The sequence below is a fragment of the Coturnix japonica genome, chromosome 12, assembly GCF_001577835.2.
Source record: "Coturnix japonica isolate 7356 chromosome 12, Coturnix japonica 2.1, whole genome shotgun sequence".
In the NCBI taxonomy this organism is placed as follows: Eukaryota; Metazoa; Chordata; class Aves; order Galliformes; family Phasianidae; genus Coturnix; species Coturnix japonica.
The window spans coordinates 244528-271710 of record NC_029527.1 but is presented as its reverse complement, the minus strand read 5'-3'; the positions used below and the strand labels follow the sequence as shown (position 1 = coordinate 271710).

The 27183-nt window shown below is 42.9% G+C and overlaps 1 protein-coding gene across 4 annotated transcripts; it reads right to left on the bottom strand.

The window, feature by feature from the left end:
• Nucleotides 1–2273: 2273 nt before the first annotated feature.
• Nucleotides 2274–26522, bottom strand: NISCH (nischarin). Of its 4 annotated transcripts, XM_015874471.2 has the most exons (21): nucleotides 26278–26516; nucleotides 22653–22736; nucleotides 22180–22362; nucleotides 18975–19023; nucleotides 18005–18168; nucleotides 17360–17455; nucleotides 16554–16649; nucleotides 16084–16236; nucleotides 15449–15517; nucleotides 14875–15060; nucleotides 14554–14682; nucleotides 13586–13699; nucleotides 12665–12773; nucleotides 9693–9814; nucleotides 8831–8874; nucleotides 7009–8322; nucleotides 6424–6598; nucleotides 5764–5917; nucleotides 5066–5194; nucleotides 4049–4210; nucleotides 2274–3652 (listed from the first exon to the last, which is right to left on the bottom strand). In XM_015874471.2, exons 1-21 carry the CDS (start codon nucleotides 26359–26361, stop codon nucleotides 3024–3026), a joined length of 4245 nt encoding a protein of 1414 aa, XP_015729957.1. In that variant the 5' UTR covers nucleotides 26362–26516; the 3' UTR covers nucleotides 2274–3023. The 4 variants fall into 4 exon arrangements, 3 of the variants coding, with proteins under 3 accessions (XP_015729957.1, XP_015729958.1, XP_015729959.1); XM_015874472.2 differs by lacking the exons at nucleotides 2274–3652; nucleotides 4049–4210; nucleotides 5066–5194; nucleotides 6424–6598 and having other exon boundaries at nucleotides 5779–5917; nucleotides 26278–26522; XR_001557850.2 differs by lacking the exons at nucleotides 2274–3652; nucleotides 4049–4210; nucleotides 5066–5194; ... (1 more) ...; nucleotides 6424–6598; nucleotides 12665–12773 and having other exon boundaries at nucleotides 8077–8322; nucleotides 26278–26520.
• Between the last annotated feature and the right edge of the window lie 661 nt (nucleotides 26523–27183).

Sequence of the window (27183 nt, the reverse complement as noted above, 5' to 3'; positions counted from 1 at the left end):
CAGCCCACTTGTCCCACGAGGGGACAGCCCAGCACAACGCTGCTCCGGGCAAGGCCAGGTGCCCAGAAACTGTTCTGTACCCCATGGAGCAGCGAAATGAGGAAACAATGCAATGCATGCCCGTTCTGCTGGGATCAGCATCCCAGATCAGCATCGCAATGGGGCAGTTTGTAGAATCCCCAAGGTTGGAAAAGACCTGTAGGATCAGCCAGTCCAGCCACCAGCTGAGATACCCTTGTAGATGGGGAGCACCAGGATGGAAGCTGTGCAGTGCTGTGTGGATTTACAGGCACGGCTCCATGCTGGTCACGGGCTCTGAGCAACGAGGCTGCTCCTCCACCCCATGGTACCTGTCAGGCACGTGCAGCTCAAGCAGCCTGCAGGAACTCACTGCTCGGTGGTGGTGCTTGGAGAGCTGCCCGTGACACAGGGGACCATTGCAAGTAATGGGCAACCACAGACACACGGGCTTTCATGGTGGAGACAGCTTACCTTGAAGCACACGTAGAGGCACACTCTTCCTTTTTACCAAAAGCCTGATGTCTAAATGTGCGTTTCCAAAGAAAAACGCTTTTCAGCAGTAAAAAGACACACAGAGACTGTTCCTAAGGCTTTCCACTGCTGCCTGCCATCGCTGTATCTGGTGAAAAGGAAGGGAAAACTTTTTGGAATCCCCATTTGAATCAAACAGGATACATGGTAATGAAAAGGCTCCCAGTCAGCCTCCTCACCTGGCCATCATTCACATTAACTTTACAGCAGAAGGGCATGGAGCTAAAGATCCAAGTCTCATCTGTCACCAGATGCGGCTCTTCTGACCTAGTGGTAAAGGCAGCACGATTCAGTCACCGGGCATGAACTGCTCTGATCACAGCTGCTGGGGCTGCAGCACCAAGAGCTGTGCCAGCACTGCACCATCTGCAGCATCCTGGGAACTGGTGTCAGGTGCAGCACGACCCCACTCCGAAAGAGCAGGTGGCCACAAGCCATTACCAGTCATAACATCACAGAGCGACACAATGAACGAACGCTGGGTGCGCAGCGGCGCGATGCTTCTAAACCTGTTCAGGGAAGGATCCGGAACTGCTTTAAGAACTTCACCAGCAATTAAAGGAACTTGTGAAACAGGACACACATAAGGAGTTTCTGTTCCCAAGCACCTCGTCTCCAGGCCGGGCATTTCTTCCAGCAGCCCCTTAACATTCACAACTGAGCAGCCATTATGGTGAAAACTTCTCCATCTGCTCACAGGGGGAAGAAGGAATCAAAAATCCCGGGTTTGGGTAAAGAAAAGGATTCACACATAAACCCCACCAACCCGGCAGGGCCGTGATTTAAAACGCTGCGTCACCAGCCCCTCTCCATGCAGTGCTCAGCCTGGAGAGCTTGGGCAATTTCCTGCCATTGAAACCTTCTGTTTGAGCAATCTTTCCTGAAACGGGAGCCCAGAGGAACACTCTGCCACCCAGCTGTCAGACCGCAGCCACTTCTCTGTGAGACCCTCTGCTTATCTCAGTGAAATCGTGTTCTGGGAAAGATAGGAAGGGTCTCGTGTGAATCAGCAGCGCATGGAGACTGTGGGCCCTATGAGGCACTGAACAGCTCAAGCTACAAGTGCTTTGTGTAGGAACAGGGCTGGCTGTGCTGAACTCAATCACACCCCACAGCACACAGCACTGCTGTTTTATTTTCTCTGTTGGAAAGTTAGAAGGAACAGGAATTGTGAAGATGCTGCTGACCCACCTGTCACCACTGACTCCAGGTTCCTCCCTGTGTGCTCCTGCCACGACAGCCTGGGCACAAAGAGCTCATGAGTCCAGAGCTTAAATCTCTGACACAGGCAGGTGTTGTCTGAACCTCGGCACCTTTCTGATGTGAGGAGTTTCATATCCCTTCGTCTACACCCATTTTTAGCTCACAGGGTTAGCAAACGTCCCTTCTTTATCAGGTAAGCAGCAGGAAACAGAAGCTGGAATCCGCCTGCCTGCTCTAAAGCACAGCTCTGTGCTTTTCCTCGTGGTGCTGCTCCTGAGACCAGCTGTGTCTGCAGATGAACACCACAGGAGGAGGCTTCTCCGTCAGACCCTGCATGCAAGAAGTGGCAATATCATTTTGGAACCATTGCATACTCGCTACAGTACAATAAACTATTTCCTTTCCCACTTGTTGCTTTATTTCATCCTTTATGATACGCTCCAGGAACAAAACGCACCTGAACCGAACGTGGTCCCCTGCAAACACAAGATATACTTGAGTTAGGACAAGGCCAGGAGAAAACTGTCAAATTACACTTTATTTGTATTGACAAAATAGGCAAAAGAAAGACTTTGTGTTCGGAGATACAAACTCACTGTTTGCTGACAAAACAGTTACACAGTCATGTTGGGTATTTCCACTTTCAGGACTATATACCGAGGAGACTCCCACAGGCAGCCCCTTCTACTGTGCTAAATAAAAAGGATGTTCACAAAACTAACTCTGTATGAAAAAGTGCCACCCGCTCGTGTCAGAGATTCTACTGCTTCATGACTGGCAGCAAATAATCGCATTTGGCCTTAGAAAGGAAAAAATACATAAAACGAAGGTCATTAAATAATAAGCATTAGCAGCATACCCAAAATACATCTTGTACAAATAACATTGCACTTGAGCATACACAAGCATCTGCCATTATTTACACATTAGAATTTGTGTGGAATAGCAATACTGATATATACAGAAGAATCAGCAGAAACCTTAACAGCCCTAGAAGACAGTGCATCTAGTGTTGACTCCTTGATTTTTTCCATACAGTTTCCCAGGATGGCTCATGAATTTCATCACTATTTACTACTGCATAAAAAATAGACTTTACAAAAAGTTCAACCTCCAGGTAACGCTTCAGAATAGTCGTGTGGACTATTGAACGCACTAGGAAGCACTGGAGTCCAGTTTAGCTCCTTACTGGAGTCACAGAACCTGACAGGTGCTACTTGAACACTGTGCTTTACAACAGACACTGAAATCACCCAACTGTGCAATAACTACCCAGTGAGTTCCAAAGGCAGCTCCCTACCACACAGTATCTCCCACTGTCTTGCAAGCAACGAAATTAACCTCTCTCTGCTTTCTGCACTTGGAATGAAGATGTACCACTGGATCTCTCTGCTCCTGCTGCCTTCTTGTTTAGCATTTCCCTTTGGGGCACTGTCAGCATCTCCAAAGTGATTCAGTGCTAAGTTCTGCATCAGATTCTGATTCTGAACATCGTCAAACACAAACGTAAGGGCCTGTGGATACGTTTGGTAACCCATAAGGACTCTGTCCAAGTCCCGAATTCGCCTTCCATCTGCAAGCCGATACTTGTCTCTCTTTGGTGGCTCCTTAGCAAATTCAGGTAGTGGGTAACAGATATAATCTTCATCAAAGAGGAACAAATCAGAGCTGGTTAATATTAGTGTTTTAGGTTGAAGCGGACTAGTGTTTTGGGCAGATCCTTCAGCAGGATTCACTTGAAATGCCAACACGTAGAGAAGGATATGGAGAGACTGAAGATGAGTTAAATCATCCATCTTCTCTGCCACTAGAAAAGCAAGGTCCCCAATTTCCTCTTCACTGGGATAAATAAATTTTACTCTGCTTGAGTGAATCAGTTCATAATTCTCCATTTTTCCTGCAAGAATAATAATGAGATAACAGAACTTAGTAATATACAATGCTTTGAGTAAGAATAAGCAACAACCTTTGGCTGTTGGATGCATCTGGAATTCAAGTTGACATTTACACACATGTAGTTTTAGTTTAACACACTGGAATTGTTTCGTTTGGTTTGCAGACATTTACTGGAGTCTGTCATGCATTACCAACCTACATACTTCCCATGTGCAAGACTAATTATGTTTAGCAATTCTTTTCAGATAAGGCACATGTAAGATAACAATTAAGATAAGTGAGTTTGGATAAAGTATCAGGAACAAATGGGAATCAACTGACACATGCATCTCTCCTAAAGTAGAAGTTCTCTGCACAAAGCAGAAACGCCTCCATCCTTGTAGAAAAGGCTACTTACCAGTGTTTTTACTCCCAAATTCAGAGTAGAAGTCTTTATCTATTGGTTCTGGTGACGGTGTGCGTGCAAGCAATGACAGAACTGCCATAAGCTGCTGCATGAAAGCGTGAGTGTTGTAACTGTCTCTGGTCAGGCAGGTGACTATGTGATCTGCAGACTGTCCTGCACAGAAGACCAAACAAACCATTCATACATTCAGATGAGGAACTACCATAACCTCACCACCAACACGCAACTGTCTTCAAAAAAAATTCTTGTAAGCAATTTTTCTCCTGAAAATCTGCATCACTGAATAATTTTGTGAATACAAAGTCTTCAAAACCTTGAAGAAGGACAATTCTTACAAGTTTTTTAAAAAACAAGAACATAAATTCTCTTGGTTTAAAATGATGTGTGTTTATGATTTAAGTTTGACTAGCGCTCTACAGGTTCACCCTTACATTGTTACCATTTATGAAGGTGGTTTTTTTCCTTTTGCTTTGTATACTGGCCATACGTCAGCTTACTTTAAAACATTTTCACAAGGTCTTATAACACAACTGGAAAAATATTTCAGAGCACAGACGTATGGCTCACAGGAAGTGGGACTCCAGGACAAAGTAATACAGCCCTGAAGACACACCTGTGTCACTTCAACTAAAAATTCAGTCGACATCCTTTCTCCTGGAAACTTAACACCTTATTTTACATCCAAAAAGTCAACCACCAACTACACATGTTGCACTGGGGACAACAGCCTGTAGTTTAGTGCAAGCCAAAGCCTCAAAGCAACAAAAACATCTTTGGAATTCCTTTCAATCTGTCATTAAAGTCAGGATAATTCAAGAATTTTAAGATATTAAGATTCCTATATACTTTAATTACAGGACGTTGCAAGCCCATTCATACAGCACCAGCAGCATTACATTAATTCCTTTTCAGAAAAAGAAGCAAAAATAACACTTCCATCTCAAAGATAACAATCCATCTGAGGCGAGATATAGACAAGGAAAAACTTAAAGCATAATGCATCCTCACCAGCAATTCTGAAGTATTGGTCAAACAGGCCAACATTTACTGACTGCAGATCATTCAGCTTTAGCACAAGGCAGCAAGAGAGGTGGAAGGAGTTATTTTCACAGTCTGAGTTTTCTTGGTTCCAAAAATCTGTTGAATAAAGTCAAACAAAAAAGAACAATCCTATTTCTTTCCATGACTATAGCTGCAATTTTCAGGAAATATACAAATATATTGCATGTAAATAAAGAGGGCAGAAGAGCAGTTAATTTCAAAGCATCTTGTCCCTCTGTGAAGAGCATTTCTTGAAGAACTAACTACACAGATTCAAATCAGCAGACACCCCTTATCAGCCACTAATAGCACTTATGAACCACTACTATGAGTAGAATACACAGTAAGTTTCATTATCCTTCACTTGCTATTATGCTTATGGACAGGTCCTTTAACTGCCCAGGTGATGCTGAGGACTATCAAATGACATCTGAAAGAAGCCTGGACACAATGACACAAAAAGGTTTAAGAATGAGCCATGACTCAAAACCCCAAACCTGATTTTTATTAAGATAAAAGCCCCATTAAAGCACTTCACAGAGGGCAGAACACGCCACTCTTCCTCAGCCAGGAGTAACAGTCAAATCTGGTAAACTCCACACAAAGAGATGACACAGAATAAGCTTGTAATCTCATTAGGGGATCAAAGTAAACAGCTGCCTTACCTGACTGATGCTCGTCAGCATGATTGAAAGTATCATCCAACAGAAAGTAAATAGCCTTTGTTGAGAGAAGCACACAAGCCATCACTTCCACAGTGGGAGCTTTGTAAAACAGAACTGAAGACCACATGAGATGCCTCAACTCTTCATTCTCCACCTAAAATGTAAGTGGTATTTAACAAATAACTTGCACACTGATCCTTCAGTAGCTTCATCATCTCAGATGCAGGTTTAGATTACTGCAAGACTGTTCCCACATCTGAAACACTGCAATGTACTACAATCGGAGCACGAGTTTACCTCGGTCTGTTAACTGAAGTTATCTTTTAGAGAGAAAATGGCTTCTGCCATGGTCTAATTATTCCCCATTTCCTGGGGGAAAGAAAAGAAACATCTCTATAGTGCATGAGAAACTTTTGAGATACCGAAGGCAACTTTATAAACAGATGAGTAGCGTCTCCTACCCCTCAAGGCTATCAATCTGCACAAGTTTTCCATCAAAATGCTTCCAGACCTGGGATAACCTAAATTTAGTTAGAAAAAATGTTGGGTTTGTTTTTGCTTTTTTTTAAAAAAAAATCAAGATTGCTATGTTAGTTTTTAAACACCTAATACTGAAAGGTCACAAGGCACATTCTTATGTAGCCAGGCTACGTGCAATACCTCTGCAATGTTGCCATGGAAGAATTCAACTAGGGCATTTCCTTTAAGCCCAGCCACATACTGCAGAGACGCAGAAGCGTGAAGGTGAACTGGAATCTGGTTATCTTCAGTAATCTTCTGAATAAGAAATTCAGATGGATATAAAGATGACAGAGTCAGATGAGGCTTGTAAAAGCTAGGAGACAGACAAGATCCAGAAAACAAGATCAAAATTTAAGCAAACCTACAGTTCTTCCACTATGTAACAACTACCAACAGGCAACTTCTAGTCTTAGCAGTTCACTCTAAATGAATCATCTTGAGCACTGCTGTCTATTCTGTCATGTCATCAGCCTGCAAGCATGTAAAATAAGAAGTCTCCTTCCATAAGGAAATACATTTTAAGCTGCAACTACAAAAGAATAAAGAAACTGTACCTGGACAGGTTCAAGTCCAGGATAACCATTCACACATTAAAGACCAACAAAATGAAGATGTACTCCATCAGTACTACAGGCCAAAGACAATTACAGTGACAACTGCAAACAGAAGCGAGGCCACACTCACTTTGACATTGTGCAACAAACCTTTCATGGGAAGTATTACCTTGCTGACTGACCATGTCTGCTTGACTCCAAGACGTGATTTCTTGCAGCATCCGATTTGTTCAAAGCTTTGAAGATAATAATAGTCTTAACATTTTTCAGAAGTGTCCTTAAAAGGCTGTAGACTCTTAGGAAGTGGAATTTCTCATGAGGTAGAACAAACACTGCTGTAACAAATCTGTATCCAACAAGCAACTCCAGCACGTGCCCATCCAAAAATGAACCCTTCTGCTGGATGGACCCATGAGTTGGATGCAGCACAACTGATGCTAATGGAATACTATTCAACTTAAGAACACTTCTCAAGTCTTCTGTGCCTATCAATTTACTCGGCAGTACACTGAAATCCACCTTTATTATGTATAAATGCTGTGGTGTTAGAAACAGCCAGCAGGGATGGAACACACAGGGACACTGGTCAGAAGATTTATACATTGAAGAATAAAGTGCAGAGCACAAATCATTTTTTGACCATGCTCTGATACTGCCAGCTGACTCTGGCTGATGCAAGGTTTTCTGAACATCGGATTTATTCCCATAAACAAGGTAGGTTGGGAAACAACCTTTTATCTCCACATCCTCTGATGAAATGCAATTCAATTCCACAAGCTGACTGAGAAACTCTTGGAGGTTTGCACTTCCACAGTACATTGTGGAGCTTGGTAACACTGATGTGCAGTGTTGAGAATGACACGTGTGCAAACAGGAGTAAAAGTCCTGAAGATTCTGGGAGTCTGAAACAGCAAACAAGCAGTTATCGCTGTTTTTCAGCTTCAGCATTAAACAGATTTCTGGCATGAGGAAACCGAACTCTGTCAGGTCAGCATATGGAAAACACAGTATTAATTTCAAAGCAGAAGGGATATGCTGGCAGTTTCCTCTCAATTCCTGAGGAGGAATCTCAAACACAGCTAGAAGATCATCCGTCAAAACTAAACAGGAAGCGAACTGCCTGACTTCTTTATAAATATGAATACAAAAACTCCAGAGAATTTTGACTATGTTGATGCTCTTCACTTCTGCATCATCAGCTGATTGAGTCTGTGAAGTACTGAACTCAAAAGCCTGATCTCCTTCATGAAGTCCCATTTCAAAATATCCATCTTCTTTGTCTGTGGTTCTGGAACTGGCTGGAAGGTTTCCTTTATTCTCTATAAAGGAGGGAGGTGCTCTCTGCACAGTCTGTGCTATCAAGGCAGAAAGGTGCTGGGTAAAATCCTGGTTTGTGGCAGTGTATGACATGCAGTTGAAAGGCAAGATGACAGTGTTACAGGGGTCAGGCACTGTGCAGTGTTCTTCCTCTGGTTGATCCAAACTTCAAAAGAGACAACACACCACAGTAAGTACAAACATGAGCTTAAAACCAGTTATGGCTGTCTACAATTGATAGTGCTGCTTGTCAGAGCTCTGAGGCCTATTCTTATTACTTAAGTCAGCACATATTTTAGAACATCCTTGTAAAGCACACAGCCATGAGTTATATAGTCTGGTAATGTGGAATTTCACAGACAGAATTTGACTAAAATTTTCATTCACCCTCCATTTCCCACCCCTATTAAGTATATCCTACAAGTTAAAGCAGTTCACAATACAGCTGTTGCTGTTTTTGAAACTCCCAAATACGTTTCAGGGTTCACAGGACAAAAACCACAAACACAATGAAATCACTTTTGGTTTAAAAAACAACCAACAAAAAAACAACTCAGATGCAGCATACAGCGAAAAACAGTTTTGCCATAAAGGCCATATTTTAAAAGTGCAGCATCCACTGTCGTTACTGAAAAACTAAGGAGGATTCAAAACAGAACTTATATATTGCTTACCATGTATTATCACCTCTTCCATACTCCAATAGGGAGACAGGTGCCTGAGGAGAGGAAGAAAACATCAGGAAGCTTCCAACTACTTACAGCTGCTGCCTGACTGCAGCAGGCATGAAAAGCAAAGTTAATGGGTATGACTGTTTACAATGGTGGACAGTGATAGGACAAGGGGGAATGGTCTTAAACAGAGACAAGGGAAATTTAGGTTGGATATTCAGAAGACGTTTTTCCACACAGAGGGTGGTGACGCACTGGAACAGGTTGCCCAAGGAGGCTGTGGATGCCCCATCCCTGCAGGCATTCAAGTCAAGGCTGGATGTAGCTCTGGGCAGCCTGGGCTGCCGGTTGGTGACCCTGCACATGGCAGGGGGTGGAAACTGGATGAGCACTGTGGGCCTTTTCAACCCATGCCACTCTATGATTCTATGTTAGCTCCAGCTTTTTGGAACTAGCAAATTCAGAAAGTCCTGAATGCCACACTCATGGGTAGCTGAGCTCTGCTGTGAGGATTCTAGAACACTACCTTTTCTAATTTAAGTTGGACATTCAATTAGGGTAGAAAAAGAATGGACTCTGCTGCTGATTTTAGAACAGATCCAACCTGTGGCCCATATGTATCATTTCAGCACACTACAAATTAAAAGCTACTGAACTACTACAAAGTGAGGCAAAAGATAAAGGAACTTGACAAAGACCAACCACAGTGGTGACAAAGGAGGACAGTCCCCTGGGATCTTGCCCTGCCTCATTCCCTGAAGGTGAATCAAGATAGCTGTGCTAAAGATTACTTTGGTAAGATTAGTTTACTATTAGAAAAGCTTACGAAGACTTAAGAAACCATCAAATAAAGAACTACAATTACCTGATTTTTACATCTTGAATCTGGTATTTCAGAGCATCTCTGGGGAACTGTATGGTCTGCAGGAGTCGATGCATTGAATTGCAATGAACTGCTCGCTAGGACTGTTTCTTCACAAGCTATTTCTAGAACAAACACAAATTCCTCTTAAAACTTCTGCAGTAAAACCCAAATTTAATGTCCAATGTTATCTGTCAAGTAAGTGGAATAAAAGTTACACAATTATCATAACTATAAATTACTAAAGCTAAATGATGTCTTCACATAACAGGACAGAAGAAAATAGAATTTTAGTTGAACTACAGAACTATTTTTAAATGCATACAAAGTTGTGTTAAAGACTGTTAATCTGAAGTTCAACATCAGTGCCTGGGAAGATTGTGGAGCAGATCCTCCTGGAAGACATGCTAAAGCACATGAGGGATGAGCAGCTGATCCAAGACAGCCAGCATGGCTTCACCAAGGGAAGGTCATGCCTGACCAACCTAGTTGTCTTCAGTGATGGAGTCACTACATCAGCAGACAAAGGAAGGTAAATGATGTCATCTACCTGGTCTTGTGCAAGGCCTTTGACACAGTTCCCCACTACATCCTCATCTCTTAATTTGGAGAGGTATGAATTTGAAGGGTGAACTATTTGGTGGGTAATGAATTGCTTGGAAGGTCATAGAGGGTTGTGGGCAATGGCTCTAAGTCCAGGAGCCCTGTAATGAGCAGTGGCCCCTGGGAGCTCCGCTTTGTACCAGTGCTCTTCAACACCTTTATCAACAACAGATTACGGGATTAAATGCACTACCAGCAAGTTTACTGAGGACACCACGCTGAGCAGTGCAGTTGAGACAGCAGAAGGGAGGGATGCCATTCAAAGGGACCTTGATGAACTCAAAAGATGGACCCTTGTGAGCCTAATGAGATTCAACAAAGCAAAGCATAAGGTCTTGCACTTGGACTGTGGTAATCTCATAGTTGTATACAAACTATAAGAAAACTCCTTGAGAGCAGCCCTGCTGAGGATTTAGACGTCCTACTTAGTGAGAAACAGAATATGGGTCAGTATTCTCAAACATCTTGATCAGTGACAGGGGATGGGATCGAGTGCACTCTCAGCTACTTTGCTGATGACACCAAGCTGAGAGGTGCGGTTGATACAGCAGAAGAAAGGGATGCCATTCAGATGGATCTTGATCAAATAAGAAGTTAGCCCCCTGTGAACCTAATGAAATTCAGCAAAGCATAAGAGGTCTCGCACTTGGGTCAAGCTAATCCCAGGTAAGTATACAAACTGAGAGCACTCCTTGAGAGCAGCCCTGCTGAGAAGGACTTGGGGGTCCCAGTTGATGAAAAATAGAATGTGAGCCAGCAGTGTGTGCTTGCAGCCCAGAAGGCCAATGGTATCCTGGGTTCCATCAGAAGAGGGGTGGCCAGCAGGACGACAGAGGTGACTGCATTCCCCTCTACTCTGCATTTGTGAGGCCTCAGCTGGAGCACTGCATGCAAGTCTGGGGCCCCCAGCACAGGCACCTTCGTAGCATTTTCTCAATTTCTGAAGGCTCCAGATTAACTAGTATCTGTATCAATCCTTCAGAAAGTTCAGAAAGTTAACCAACCGCACTCCAAGGACATTCAAGACTTATCGCCTCACCCTACTCAGAATCTTTGAGCAGTTCAAAGCTGAGTATCAGTAAAGCTTATCATTACTGGACATTTTTGCCTGTGATACTTGCAGCGCTGCACTGAAGCAATATGGAGAATTGATTTTCAGTATTACCACTGAGCCAACCAGCTCAAGAACACAAATGAGCAAATAAAACAAGCAGAATTACAGTGGATTTGTGCTTCTAGCCTGAGCACAAGAACTCCTGCATGCATCCATCTGGATTGATGGCAAGCTTTAGCAGATTGTACCAAACTTTTTCCTATAGAGGAAGTACAGAAGATATTTATTACTTGAACAAAACACTGCGTTAGCAAGGAGGAAATTCAAATTGACAGGAAAAGCAGAACATTACTTTTTTGTTTTCTATTTCCTATACATTTTTTCTTTTTCCATAAGCCATTTGCCAGTGACATTTAATTTGAATAATACTTTACGGAAACAGATGGTGTCTAGAAAAAGTGCAGAGAAAACAATTCATAGAAATACTACATCAGGAAATTAATTCTATCATTCATGATTTAAGGTCTAACAGTTACATTAATTGCGTGGCTTATTTCAGAATTTTTAAACAGATCTCTCAAAGTTACAGTTGTAAAAGCACCCCTCGATAGCTGAATACATAGAAGAGAATACATTTGTATTGTTAGAGTTGAAAAATAACCTGCCTGTCCTCATTTGTTTTCCTCACCACTTACAGCAGCCTTCCCTAAGATTTTACTAACTGAATAGTTCAGTTGGAAAGGACTTTAAAAGATCTTACTCTTAAGTACTTCCCACACACACTTTGGAAGAACTGTCAGCCTTAAGCACTGCTCCCACAACTGCCCTTTCTCTACCTTCTCCTTTTTCTGTCTTCCTTCAAGTTGACTGATGAAATTCAGCTCTTGTGAAGGGGGGGGGGGGGAGGAAGAGGGGAAACAAACTCCTTCAACCGTCATTTTGCAGACCAAGTACAGCTAGGGTAAGCAATTTCAGAACATGCCTATACATGTCAGTTTTTCCGCTAACAATCTAGGATATATCTAAACTCCAAAAAATAAAAAATAAAATCTATGGTCCTCCACTGATTTCTTTAGAATGATATGATAAAAAGTCCTGAACCCAAAACTTCCAGTACAGGTGAACAATACTGCAGCGAACAGGTCAACTTTGCTGACTCACATGCAGCTTCCAATTTGTAAGCCAACATTAGCAAACCTTTCTGCTTCATTTGGTTTTAAGCCCTATATCCATGCATATAATATTCATGTATATCAATGCAGCTTAAAAAAGCAGAACCAAGAGGCTCAGCCCAGCAGCACGATACATACATGATTACCTTGGCTGGAGCTGACAGGACGAGGCAGAGAGGGAGAAGAAGGACGAACAGTAAGGGAAGAACAGTTTGATTTGGAACTGGCAGCAGTGAGCCTGAAGTCCTCACTGATCTAATAAAGAAAGTATGCAGTGATTAAAGAAAAAACTGAAAGAACTATACAGGACACACTAGAACCTGAACTAATGTAAGTCTACATAAGCTTACTCAATTTTAGTAAAAGCCAGCATCAGCTGTTTTGCTTCTCTCACATCCACTGAAGTTTGTTAACATTCATTTTCATAGTGGAATTCTACTAAGAATTCAGCTTGAACAGTAATTTTCAACACTGTATTTCCTGACAAAATCAGCAGCAAGTTTTACAAACCACAAAGAAATAAAAACAGGAATTCTACTGCAAGGACAAAATATGTTCTGCTGTAATAATAAAGCAAGACTGACTAGCTACAATAGCACACAAATATGTAAGAATGTAAAGAGCATTCAGGTTCTTGATTCTTTTCCACCTCTAAACATCCACAGGAACAATGTTTGAGACTGTCATTATAGTAACCATCAGCAAAAGCAGTAAAATTACACCTTTGCAATATTTCTACTTGTCTAAATGTAAAATCAATTTATGGTCAATTACACATTCACTGTAAACACTATCAAGCCATCCTATCTTTTTCTCCCCACTTCCTCTATCCCAGATCAACATAAAAAGGAAGATCACAATTGCTGAAGTTGCACTGAAAATGAAGAGGCATCATCACAAGTTCATAATGACATTAAAGCACAAGCAAAGAAAGGAAAAACTCAAAAGCTGCAGGAAACTTGAACGAATTCCCCACAGATCTAACTTGTAGAAATAACTGTAAGTTAAAAACACAATGTCATAAGCAACATATCTCATTTGCTCCTCTCAGCACTGCTCAAACTCACCTTTTTATCAGAGTTGCTCAGTTTGTACTTCACCTCCTTTGATTTTTGTATAGCTTTTAGAACTTCGACTGTGTCCAGTTCCTTCTCTGTAGTAACAATGTTATCCAAACAAACCTGAAAACAATGAAAAAATATCTAAAACACGGAAAAACAAAGCAGCTCTACAATTTGTTTCAATTAAAAAAAAATTATCTCAGCCTAATGCAAACTACGTGCATCTCAGTAAACATTAGATGCAAAAAAATTATCACATTTGACCTTGCTCCAAGCTGATATGAATTTAATGTAAACTCAAATGGTTAAACTTCTTCAGTACCCTTTTAGCACAACTGTTTCAATAGTAACATACTACTTTTTAATCCATTGAAGACAGTAAAGTTTCATTCAGATCAAGGAGTGAGGACTGTTGTAGAATAATATCAGTATTCTCTTGTTCTCTGAAGACCTTTTCCAATTCACACTAAAAATCCATTGGATTTTAGACTTGGAGAATCACACAATGGCTTGGGTTGGGGGGGACTTTAATGAGATGTGGCGCTTACAGACATGGTTTAGCAGGCATGGCATTGATAGGCTGACAGCTGGACTTGGTGATCCCAGGGGTCTTTTCCAACCTTAACAATTCTATGATTACCTAGTCCCAACCCCCCTGCCATGAGCTGGCTGCCACCCACCAGCTCAGGCTACCTAGAGTGCCACCCAGTATGGCCTTGAACACCTCCAGGTATAGGGCACCCATGGATCTGGGCAGCAGTGCCAGGGCCTCACTGCACTCTCCAAGGAAAGAATTTCCACCTACATCTTAGCTAAGTCTCCTCTCTTAACAACGGTCCTACCCTGGACTCGCTCCAACAGCTCCTCCATTTCTTTCTTCTGCTGGGGTAACCATCACACTGCTTTACTTACCATGCTTTAGAACAGTTTTTTTCAGGTGTCAGCATCAAAGGAAGAAGTACATCGTGGCTTACCTCTGAGGCCCTGTCCCCGAACTGAGCAAGTACTTTGGTCCGGTAATCAGGGATGATGCTCAATGGATTGCTGGATAAGATCACCTTTTCTAAGCACGGGAGGCTTCCTATATTTTTTACTTCATCAATCTGAAAGTTTATGAATTAATTAACACAAGTCAGATAAATGAAAATCAGCATACTGAGCATTTCTTGCCCAAGCTACAACACATGACAGCAGCAAAAAATAATTACAGTTGGATTTATTTCCAATTTCTCCCACTATAAGATACTGTTTGTGTTTCAGAGCACAATTCTGTTTGGTATTGATAATCAAGTTACCTGATCTATTTTGTTGCTGCTGAGATCCAAGTTGACTAATGAGTAGAGTTTGTTAAGACCATACAGACTTTCCAGCTGATTTCCTGATAAATTCAGAGTTTTGATGTTTCCTAGTTTTGTGTGAACACCTTCCAATGATGTAAGCTTGTTGTAGGATAAGTCCAGATGAACAAGGTTATAAAGATGCTACAAAAGCAAAGAACATCCATTACAAAAAATACATCAAAATTCAACAGTATCAGGAACACTATTACAGCTTGTTCACTTCTTGTCAACACTGTTTTTCATGCTGGACAAAGGCTTAAGCCTGTCAAATGGAAATTCGCTCAACTGCTTTTATACTGACCCAGAGAAACAGCTGCAATGAATACAAACATGTCAACACTGGCAAAGAAATTAAAGTATACAGTGCAAACAAGAAACATCCACTGTAAGGATAGTGGGATGTTACAAGGGATAAGCAACTTGGACTTAAACAATTTTCCATAAGAAAATGAGCAGCAGAACTCTGAAGAAAATATCTGTTCTCTAAACAGTCTGAAAAGAAAAACTGACCTTCAAAAGCATCATTTACCTGTAAGTTTTCCAGTAGTAACACTCCATTGTGACTCAAATCCAGGAATTCAATCTTTGGAATTAATTTCTAGAAGATGAGGAAAAAAAAAAGCCTGTGGTAAAACATTTCAGTTCATATATCAGGTCAGATTTGTTTCGGTATTTGCTGATGGTAAGAAAAAGGTAAAGAAAACTATCATCCTATGCACAGTTTCTCAAAATTTGCTTCAACAAAAGCAATGGTTATGATATAGTGCAGCAAAAGAATTGAAAATGGCTCTTACAGAAAGCAATAATACAAAAAAATTCCTGAACAAGAGAACTGCACTGCTAGTGCACCATCTCTAGCTGAGTTATGGAAGTAATTGCTTCCTTCTTCACAGGAATAGTAAAAGTTAAAAACAACAACCTATGTTCATATTTGATACATGTTCTTGTGATGAAAGCCAACTTTTTTTGTCTCCTTAAGAGCTGAATTATCAAATAATAAACTAAGGGACTGTATTAATGAGGGCAGCTAACCAACATTTAAAAAAAAAAAACGAACAGTAGGTACAGCGAAAAAAAGAGTTCTAAAGCAAATGCAAAATCCTTGCTACTGAAACGTGCTTCAGAAGACCAGACATGCTTTTCCAAAAATGAAATATTTCTTACCACTGAATCATCAATTTGAGAGATGTTATTGTGACTCATATCCAAAGTCGTTAAATTTCTCCACGTTGGAATAACTGCTGTCACTGGACAGCTTGCTGATGCACCCTCTGGCTCCCACTGATCGAACTCTGAGGCCTCAGGCACTAGGATTTCCTATTTAAGATGAGCACAGTAAAACATTGTCTTCAATGAGAGCAACCCACTTCAAAAATACTCCAAAGGTTTCTGTAAGGAACACTTCTAAACTTTATAATCATCCAGACTAAAGCTGTTGGTCTTAACAAGTGGGCTGGCTGGGTCAGGAATTTTTAGATCCACAGGAATACCAACATTAGCAGCCAATCAAATTGGAGAATATGAAAGAACAACATAAGGATGGAAAGTTATGCTAAATATATATCCCTCACCAAATCAAAGCACAGAGAAAAGAAGAAAAGGTACACATTCAGGCATGTGCTTTAAACATTTACCTTCATTGATGTTGCTGAAAATCGAACACTCATTGTGGCTAGAGTGTGCTTCGAAGAAGTCAGCCCTTTGATAAGCTTTCCTCCACAATGATTTATCTATTTAAGAAGAAAATTTTAATTTGTGCAACATCACAAATGCTAAAACAAGAAAATAAAAGACAGAAGAAGCAGATAGAAGCCTCAATATCAGATTCTCTGCTCTGTTACCCATTTGGAAAGTAGATATGGCACTCCATTAAAGCCTCCTGATGACAAACAATCAGGAGGTAATCAGACCGGAAATACCAGTACAAATCGGATGCCATAAAAGAGTACAGAATTGGTTATTGTTTCTCAATAAAGATTTGAAATAATTCTGAACAGCTGAAACTTCATCATTTGCAGTAAAAGTACCCAGCTAAAACACTCAAACATTACCAAGCACGAAACACTATATACTAAACTGTACTCATACAAATGGAATGTCAGGATATTTTCACTCATATTTGGTGGCTTACAAATAAAAAGCACTGTGTACTAACAGATCACATTACAATACAGCTGTAAGATAATCAAGACAATGAAAAGCAGCTGTTTAGGTATATAGGGGAAACCTCATTCATTTTGAGCACATAGCGCAAGGTGGTCTTAATTTGGCATCCTTATTTCCAAGAGTTGTTCAAAAAGTAGTCTTTAAAGAAAGGTTCCATCTTTCTCAATCTCTCCATCTCCAGCACTAAGTCTAAGGATACAGTTATCAATATTAAGGTATACACAGCAGAGCTTGGATTCAGAGCCTGTATAAGTAAGCAGTACCTCAGTCATACCTCTATTTGATGAAGCGATTTAAAAATAGATAGATCAAACGGTAAGAGATGCTCTTGTATGTTACTGGTTCCAAAAGGTCCTCCTGTTCCAGTGACCTGGTTATTGACATTTAAGAACAGTTTTAGTGTACATAACACAACTTACCCACATTTCAGAACTGCCACCTTGTGTTTATATTTTGTAGCACACTGAGCACAGAAAAATACGACACAGTTGGCAAAACAGACCAAGGCTCCATGCTGAGCTGAACACAGCAGAGCCACATTCTCTGAAAAGAACTTTCAGAGATACACTGTTAGATACAGATACACTGGTCTAACAAATGTAGGCAAAGAATACAGGGCTGAAAAAGTAATACTTATCTACACAGTCCTACCAGCACCCACATTCTATGAGCACGACCCTATAGAGACAGCTGCTGAAAAGCGCACACCACCCAGCAAATCAGCATTTTTGTTAGAGAACTACATACATATTTCAAGTAAGCAGAACAAGCATATTTAGCATGAACTTCTAAATGATTGTTGGAGTTTACTATCAGTAAAAGCTCTTGTACATTCAAACTAAGCTCCAAAAGTTCGCTAAGAATCACACCAAGGAGTGGAAGGAAAAACATCTCTAGTATTTGAGCACATAGAGCTCACCTTTAAGTACTTGAGCCTACAAGTGAAATCAAGAATATGACCTAGGTCTGTTTTGGCATCTCCATTAGCACACGTAGGCTTCCCCTGTAGCAACTGTTGAGTGACAGCATATAACTGCAGTGGTCTAATGGTAAAGACTTCTCCAGCCATTAGTAACTGCTCTCCTGAAAAACAAGAGTATGACATTAAACACATTGCTGCAGTGAGCTGCACTACTTCAGCAATTATAAAGAATAAATGGCACACAGAAAATCTAAGGTTAGAGAGGAAACATCTGCCTCATGTTTTAAAAGCTCAACACTGACATACCAAAACAACTCCATTTTTCTTGCCACTTTGAACAGTTTATTTAGAAATTTTGTAAGAATAATATAGGTGTTCAAAGAGGCACTCGTAATACAAGCCTGAAGCTCCTAGTGCAACTAATGGCAAGTATTTCCCACCTTCACAGAAGTACAATCAAGGCTCACATAAACTTAGACATACCAAGTTTTCCTTCCCCAAAAGCTTCAAACCACTCAGAGAAAGCAGTGTTTGCTTATCTGAGCAGTAATTCTTGCAGCTTTAGCAATTTTGCTTAAGTGCTTAGTTATAGCAAACAGTTTCTTTGAGAGCAGGTTTAAGTTGTACATTTCATTTTGATCTGCCAGCATCAGTACCTTATTTAACTGACAGGTCTCCCATTTTTGCAATTCTGGAGCAATAATATTTAGATATGTAAAGTGCATTTAATACACTCTGTCTCAGCACTCACTGATATAAACCAAACTTCCCTACATGAGACAGCAAGAAGAAAAGGCTAAGGAAGACTTTTTTTAATTGCCAGTACCACAGCCTGTCTTTTTAATCTTTATGTACTGAAAACTCAAATCTCTACCTGTCTGGAAATTAAATACCATAGGTGCACAAAGGCGCACAGATAGAGGAAAAATGTCTCTTCATTCACTGCTAATTTTTCCAAGTTATTTACCTTTGTGAAAGAGCTCTTCAGCCAAAGCAGCGGTGATCCCATTGATCTCCTGCAAAGAATAAATCATTTTAATCAGATGTTATTTACATTCTTCTAATTGCAATTTTTCAATGTGCACCTTTGCTGCTTTCCCTTCTTGCTACAGTGCACAATTAAAGGAAAAATACAATGGAACTGTGACCATGTCTTATTGATTTCTTTATAGCTTGAAAACGCTTCATACAAATGACCCCAAATCAGTTATTTCATACATTTTTTATTTCTGAGATGGAATACACTGCACTATATTTAAATAATTAGATTCTGCATGTATTAGGAGTACAACAGCAGATACAGCAACTATTACTAATCATCACAGCCCAGCTTGAAGGGGAGCTCAGCTATGAAGAAACTAAGATAATACATTCTCCAAACAAACAAAAACCACAAAACCACCCAGGAATTTTAAGATTTTGAGTGTCAATAAGACATAAGAAAAAAAAAACACCAGTCCATTAACAATCCTACAAGGAAGAGAGAAAATAATTCAGCTCGTGAACTTCAACACTCTATTAAGCTCACTGCAGAAAACACAAGACCACTTCCCCGTCCTCTACCTTCTTCTCTACCTTCCTGCTCCTACCTACGTTCTCAGCTTCCACTCCAGGCACTGACAGCTCCAGGAGGAAAGCAGAACACTGAACCCCCAATGTAAGAATTTCTTCTAAATGTGAAGGTGTAAGAACAGCGCACTTACTACCCCCATTAAAAAAAAACAAACATGCTTTGTGCAAGCCCACAAATAGAAAATTCCCCTAGACACACACACACCTCTTTTTAACATAGCTGCAGTGTAAACAGATAGTATGGATCATCACAAAATGAATGTGTGATGCATTCACTGACAAATCCCTCCATTTGTAAGGAGACAATAAATTCACAGGGCATCTGAAACACTTCAGCTCGTTTTATGAGGCGTTTTAGAAAAGCGCATTCTTCATATAACTGACACCCCACTCACGGAGGATGAACAAAGCCTCCACATTGTTGTACTGGAAACAACAAGCCAGAAGGAGCTGCATCCCAAACAAAATACAACAACTGCCTCTTCTTTCAATTACCCCCATCTAGCCATTTTCCTCTTTCATCACCTGAGACACACAGAAGATATCTGCATACGTTTACAATTAAAACAAGATTATGAATTGGATGGCTTGGTGACTAGCACACACAAAAAAAATTCCTTTGTCAAACTTACAAGAGATCTCTGTCTTAGCACCAGCTACTTACGTGCTTCAACCCCACAGAAGCCCCATTGTTTGCAGGTGCCTCTGGCCAGTAGTTTCTGGGCACTCTATTTCCAAGCAAAATTTCATATCTGCAAGTCATGCCTGGTCATCAGTGAAGATACTAAACAAGATAGGCCCTGGTACTGACCCCTGGGGGACACCACTTGTAATGGGTCACCAGCTGGACTTAACTCCATTAACCAATACCTGCTGGGCACAGCCCACTGGCCAGTTCCTTACCCAAAAAAGCATATACCTGCCCAGGCCACGGGCAGCCAGTTTCCCCAGGAGAATACGGTCAGAGACTGTGTCAAAGGCTTTGCTGAAGTCTAGGTAGATTACATCAACAGGCTTTCCCTGGTCTACCAGTATGGTCACCCAGTCAAACAGAAGATGAGGTTGGTCAAGCACAACCTGCCCTTCGTGAACCCACGCTGGCTGGGCCTGATCCCCTGGATGCCACACACATGCCACAATCTGAGTTCAAGTTGGGCTTTTGCCTTCCTAACATCCTCCCTGCATACCTTAGCAACATCCTTGTAATCTCCTCAAGTAACCTGTCCCTGCTTCCAGAGAACACAGACTCTTTTTCTTCCAGAGTCTCAACAGTAGTTCCCGGTTCATCCACACCAGTCTTCTTCCCCTATGGTTTGCCTTATGGCATTCAGGGACAGCCTGTTCTTGTGCCTTTAAGGTTTTGATCTTGAGGATCATCCAGGCTTCCTCGATCCCTTTACCCTTAAGAAGCAACTCCCAAGGGACCCCTGCTACAAGTGTCCAGAACAGGTTAAAGTTCAAAGTGTTTTAAATATATTTATGATAAGCCATCTATTTCTACTTCACACAGCTCTGTTAAACAGGGAAATAAAATTAAACAATCCCTACTGGAAACACTACAAGAAGAGGAACTATAGCAGCCTTTCTACCCAAACTACCAAGGCAAGAGCAGGGATTTTACTGCCTCAAGAACACACGTAGGTTGTCACAGATGTAGGATTGAAGTCCTACAGGAAGATAATTTTCCAGCAGAATTGCTGTGGTAAATATTTAGCTTTAGTACTGAATAGCTAACTTTTTTCCTGTAAATATTTGTGAACTCCAGGCAAAAACAATTGAGTTAAAGTTTATACTTCAATCTCCATTCCCCTAAACCAACAAACTGTAGAGTAAGCAACACTTTTACTTCTAAAATATGGAACAGAAGCTTTCATACACAAACAATGCCAGATCTTTGGGACAGTCTTATAAAAGCATGAGCACAGCACAGCAAAAGACAAAAATTAGCTGAAAAATAGGGCAAGGAATAGGAAGAAATTCAGCTGAGCTCTCTCCATTGCATCTTCCTCTCAATAAAAAGTCCATTCTCTCCTTGCAATACAAAGCAGTACTGAAAGAAAAGCTTAATGATGCACAAGAGACAAATGAACAATTTGTAATATGAACATGAAAGTAAGTCACGACTTCCTTTTTCCTTACTGTAACACTGTCAGTTGGATGGAGCTGTGTCTCCAGGGGCCTCTCCATTAGCACGCTCTCCTACACAAGTGCTATTCTTCTTCATTTGGTCTACTGGAAACTGTTTCAGTGCAAGCCACAGCTCTGCCCATTACGGCTGAGTGGGGGAGGAAATGGATCAATTACATAAGGCTCCTCCTGAGAGCCTGCGCTTGTTGACTTCAGCCTAATAACCAACACAGCTGCAGATTCATTCACTGCTTCCAACTATTCTACTAGGGATCTTCTGATCTTACTGTGCTGACAAGCAGTGCGGGCAGGGACTGCCTAGTACAAAGAGGCTGGTGTAAAGAACAGACTTGAAAGGGGCCTGACAAAGAATGTCAGTTATTTTGAAAAGACTGCATGAAATTCTCGCTAAGTCAGAGAACTAAGGAAGGACACTCAGGACCACATTCTTATATGCTAAAAACAAAACTTACATAAAAATGAAAGTGTAAGAAGTGTGACAGAACTTTCGGAGCAGCAACAGGGAACTTGACTAGAAGAGTTTGCAGGTAGACTTCTAATTCCTTTTGCCTCTTCTCCACCAGGCTTTTGGAATTTTTTCCAATAATCTTCTTCGGGGGTAACAGGTTTTTATCTATTTTCTTTTCTGAAACGAGCTGAAAGGCAAAGAACAGACTTACTGCTCCCTGTGTGTGGTAACATCCTACCTTACATGGAAGACACAACTGAACATAGACAAGTTTCTGTTTGAGACTATAGTTATTCAGGCCCATCTCTCACAGTTCAAAAAGGGAGTGTAACATGCACAGTTAATATTGCTCAATCAAAAAGGATTTAGTGTGGTGCTGTCCAGTAGACATTCCCACTGCTACTGAGAGAAGAAAAGATGTCTCATACAATAGAACTGCCTTCGTAAGAGACTAAGCCACAGTTTTAAGATCCTTACCTTCTCATGTAGGTCATGGAAATCACTGTAGCGATGTTTCACTGTCCACTGATGACTGCCAACACTGACCTCAATGATGTACACCTGAAACAAAGAACGTAAAGTAAGGAAAGAAACTTGTAAAGCATCTTAAAGAAAAGCCAACAGGTACACTCTAAGGCTACATATGAAGCATGCAGAATCTAATCTCACTCTAATCTTGTAGTTAACTGAAAAGCTAATCCAAACTCTAAGATGATTTTGCTGAGGTAGGACACCTCACGCCGCGCACAAGGTTGTTCCACAACAAAAGCACACAGATGCTGCTTCTTTTAAAGCCAAGTTATTCTTGCAATCCAAAAGCTAAAGCAAACAAGATTCCTAAACTGCTTTTTCTTAATGTTTCTGCTATCCAAGTCAGAATCCATAGCTACCCACAACAAACCTGACTTAGCAGCATCCCTTTTTCAATCTACCAAACTGCAGAGCAGGCACAGGAGCCTGGCGAGCACCCTGCTCCCACTTCAGTTCGGCAGGAATCTGGTTCTGAACTGATCAGAAATCCAGGTGAATCCTCTAGCTGGTTGGGCATTAACTGCTTAATTCCTTTTAGAGTAAAACACAGTGTAGCTTCCTGATCACTACAACTGCACCCAAATACTTAATATAATCCTATAAACCAAACCAATGCTTATTTAGACAAAGCTATTTCAAACACCCTATGTAGCAAAAGCGGAACACAGGGTTTTCATTGCAGCTGACATTCACTGCGCAATCAGCAGAGCTCAACAGGAACTTCACAATCTGCCTTCAGGCAAATCAGATGTAAGGCAATACCAAGGAAACTTCAAATATAGAAAAGAAAACAAAGTAGAAAACAGACAAGGATCAATAACATTAATTGTATATCTGCATGAAAACAACACATTAAACTTATCCAGTCCAACTTCACTCCTTGGAAAATATATCAATCAAATCTTGAAAGCATTTAGCACAGATGATAACTTGTTTCCCATCCCAGATAACACAGACATGGTTCATGGCTACTATGAGAATGAAACGCACTTAGCTGGAAATTCCACTTGAAGAGATGGAAACCAGAGTGAATTTTCAATTAGTTACATAAAAGGCAGCCAGTCAGCACTCAGTGCCAGTCAGCACCAGCAGTGTCACACATTAAACAGATGCCTCTTGCATTTTAGAAGCAAAGCTGCTTCAAAAACCATCACTGCTATGAGGTGCATCTGACGCACAGGTTTGCTGAACAAAACACGTCCTACAGAGCAGCAAATCAACATGTCTGACTGGTGTGTACAGCAAAGGACACGTCAGTGTTTGGGTGAGTGCTGCACATGCAGATGAATGCCTACAAGAATTAGTTTCAATTGAGGCCTGCATATAATCATCCAGGCTGGCTGTGTTGAGAAACCACCGGTCGGGATTATTTACTTTGCTGATGACAAACCAAAAGAGGAGTAACCTGAGTGCCAGCAGCACCTCATATGGCTGAGGAAAAAGCAAGGGGGGAATTCAAAGAAATCAGCAAATTAAATTCAGAACCACAGCACTGCTACGCACAGAAGCCATAATGATACTAGTTATTTTTAAATGCTGTGTGCTAAACCATGGCAGATCAAGCAGCACAGCTAAATGCAGCACAGACTGATCGTGCAATGAATAAAACCTTAGGTGAGATACTGAAAATCCAGTAACCCATATGGCTCCCAACTGCAAGCTCCCAACACCACAAAGCCAGGAGCTCCCTCTCTGCGGACAATGCAAAGCAAACACACAAAGGTTCCACGAAAGCTTTTTCTAAAGTGACAGGCCCTGAGCACTTCCAGAAACAGCACTGAGCCAAATGGACAGTCTGGGCAGGAAAACATCTGTTAAGGCAGATGCTTCAGACGTACCAACTCCTCACAGCTCTCCCCATGTAGAGGCTGGTGAGTGCCCACCCAGCCACCTCACACGGGAGGTGAAACACCGCGCTGCACCTCCTCCCAGGCACTGCTATGTGAAACCTCCACCTGCACTTACGACAAACTGCATTGCTCTGCAGCTAAACATGAAAGCTTTCACACCCATGGCTGTTCAACCTGGGAGCCACCTCCCAGCGTCCTCGCTAAACTCTTACATGCCATGCATTTTGTAAGCCTTTCTACATGTTGTTACCATATCTAGTGCTATACTGCATTATTTTCTTACCCATTACATCAAGGCCTTCATAGTTAAGTACCTGCCCCCTTACAGCACGCCTTTTAGCTTCCCAAATCCTTACAAGTGAAATGCTTGCTTCAAATTAAGATACATAGCTTCTAACAGCTGCTAATGAACACTGGCCATCTCAGACTCCTTTCTGTCTACACCTCGCACAGCTTAACAAAACCCTTCTTCCTCTTGCTTTGCACAGAGAACCTGCCTCTTTGCAGCATCCTCCTTCCAAACTCCACAAACTTTGAGAAAAACAAGTACCTGACAGAGCTGCCTGCACCCACAGCCAGCTGGTCCCACACTGCAGAGCAATGAGGCATCTGCTCCTCCCTGCCTCCTCAGGCAGCTCGTTTACACCCACCTGAGGAAGCCACAGACTTTTCCTTAAATATCAAAGCTTATATTAAAAACAGCTGCACAAGACGAGAAAGGCAGGAGAACAATTTTAGGCCAAACTAATGCACAGAAGGAAACAAAGCACTGGCAGCCCTGAGGCCTTCTAGCAATGTGCCAGTCTCCAGTCAGCATCTAGTCCAGACAATAAGACTTCAGTTAACTCAGCTGCCAGCCCCAACCACCAGCTGGTTTGCTGGACACCACCTGTAAAGGCATAAGCCTGAACTGCAGCTCCATCCAGCATCCCGATGGCATTACCCAGGGTACCACCACACCAGTCTGCACACCAAAGCAGCTGGCATTTCCCTTCCCCTGCCTGTAAGCTCCAGCAGAGCAAGGGGCAGGTAACACCCGGGCATGTCCTCAAATCACTTCAATCTCTCTTGCACAGCTGCTGTAAAATCCCAGTGAATATCCTCAACATCAGCATCAGCAGCTCTGAGTCACGGAGCACGCCTGGCACGGAAGCACTCAGGCATGTTGCATGTCTCACCACGGCACCGGGACAACACTGCTGGGGATGAACCACATCCTGAGCAGCACAGCTCTCGTGGGTACACAACACACGCCCTGCAGCAGCCACAAAGAGCTCAGACTGTTTATTTCAAGCTCCCAACCGCTGACAGCTCCCAGCCCCTCAGCCCCGCAGTGTCCCTAAACGGAGCCGGTTTGGGGCAGGCACTTCGGAGAGCCGTTACTCTCCGTGTCCTCCAGCCGCGCTCACTCCGCCCCGCTCTGCCAATCGCTGCCCAGCCCGGCCGCGCTCCCGTCCTGCCCCGCGGGGCTCACAGCGCCGGTCCCGCCGCCTGCAGCTCCCTGCGGTGCGGTGCGATGCATCACGGCGAGGCCCCGCAGCAGCTCCCGGGCAGCGAGCGGCGCTACACCGCGCCCCGCCGGGCAGACACAAGGACACCCACCCGCCCCCAGCTCCGTCCCCGCGCCGCTCCCCGCTGCCCGCCCTTCCCCTCGTCCTTCCCCCGGAGCGGCCCCGCCGGCCGCCAACGCCGCCCGGAGATCGGACGGGCCGCGGCCTCACCGTGTACGTGTCCACCAGCTCGGAGCCCAGGACCCGCGCGCTCCGCAGCGGCTCCTCGCCGTCCTCTCCCGCCGCCGTGTCCATGACGCGGTAGTTCCCCGCGGTAGGATCACGATGTCTCAGCCGCCCTCACTCCGCGGTGCCTCCGTTCCTCCCGCCGCTGCCGCCCCCCGCCGCGGCTCCGCGCCCGGCCCGCTCCGCCACCGCCGCCATCTTGGCTCTGCCCCCTACGGGTGCGGCCGCTCTGCCCGCAGTTATTGGCTCGGCTCTTTGGGGGCGGGGATTGCCGCAGGGGGAGGCGGGATTGGCCGAACCTCCCGTCCGTCCGTGTGAGGGGGCGGGGCTAAGAGACAAGGGGCGGGGCTAAGAGACAAGGGGCGGGGCTTTGCTGTCCGGAGGATGCTCGTGTGCGGCGTGCAGCTGAGTAAAGCAGTGCAGCACAGTAATGCGGTGCAGCACAGTAACTGACGGGCAGCACAGTAATGGGTGCAGCGAGCGTGCAGCACAGTAATAGCAGTGCAGCACGAAACGTCACATAAGCGGTGACAGCACAGTAATGCGGCTCAGCCAGTAAAAGCAGTGCAGCACAGTAATGCGGTGCAGCACAGTAATGCGGTGCAGCACAGTAAAGCAGTGCAGCACAGTAATGCGGTGCAGCACAGTTAATTGACGGATGCAGCACAGGAAAAGCGGTGCAAGGCACGAGCTAATTGCTCGGATGCAAGCACAGTAATGCGGTGCAGCACAGTTAAAGCGGTGCGCAGCACAGTAAAGCGAAAGTGCAGCATCAGTAATGCGGTGCAGCACAGTAATGCGGTGGCAGCACAGTAATGCGGTGCAGCACAGTAAGCGGTGCAGCACAGTAAAGCGGTGCAGCACAGTAATGCGGTGCAGCACAGTAATGCG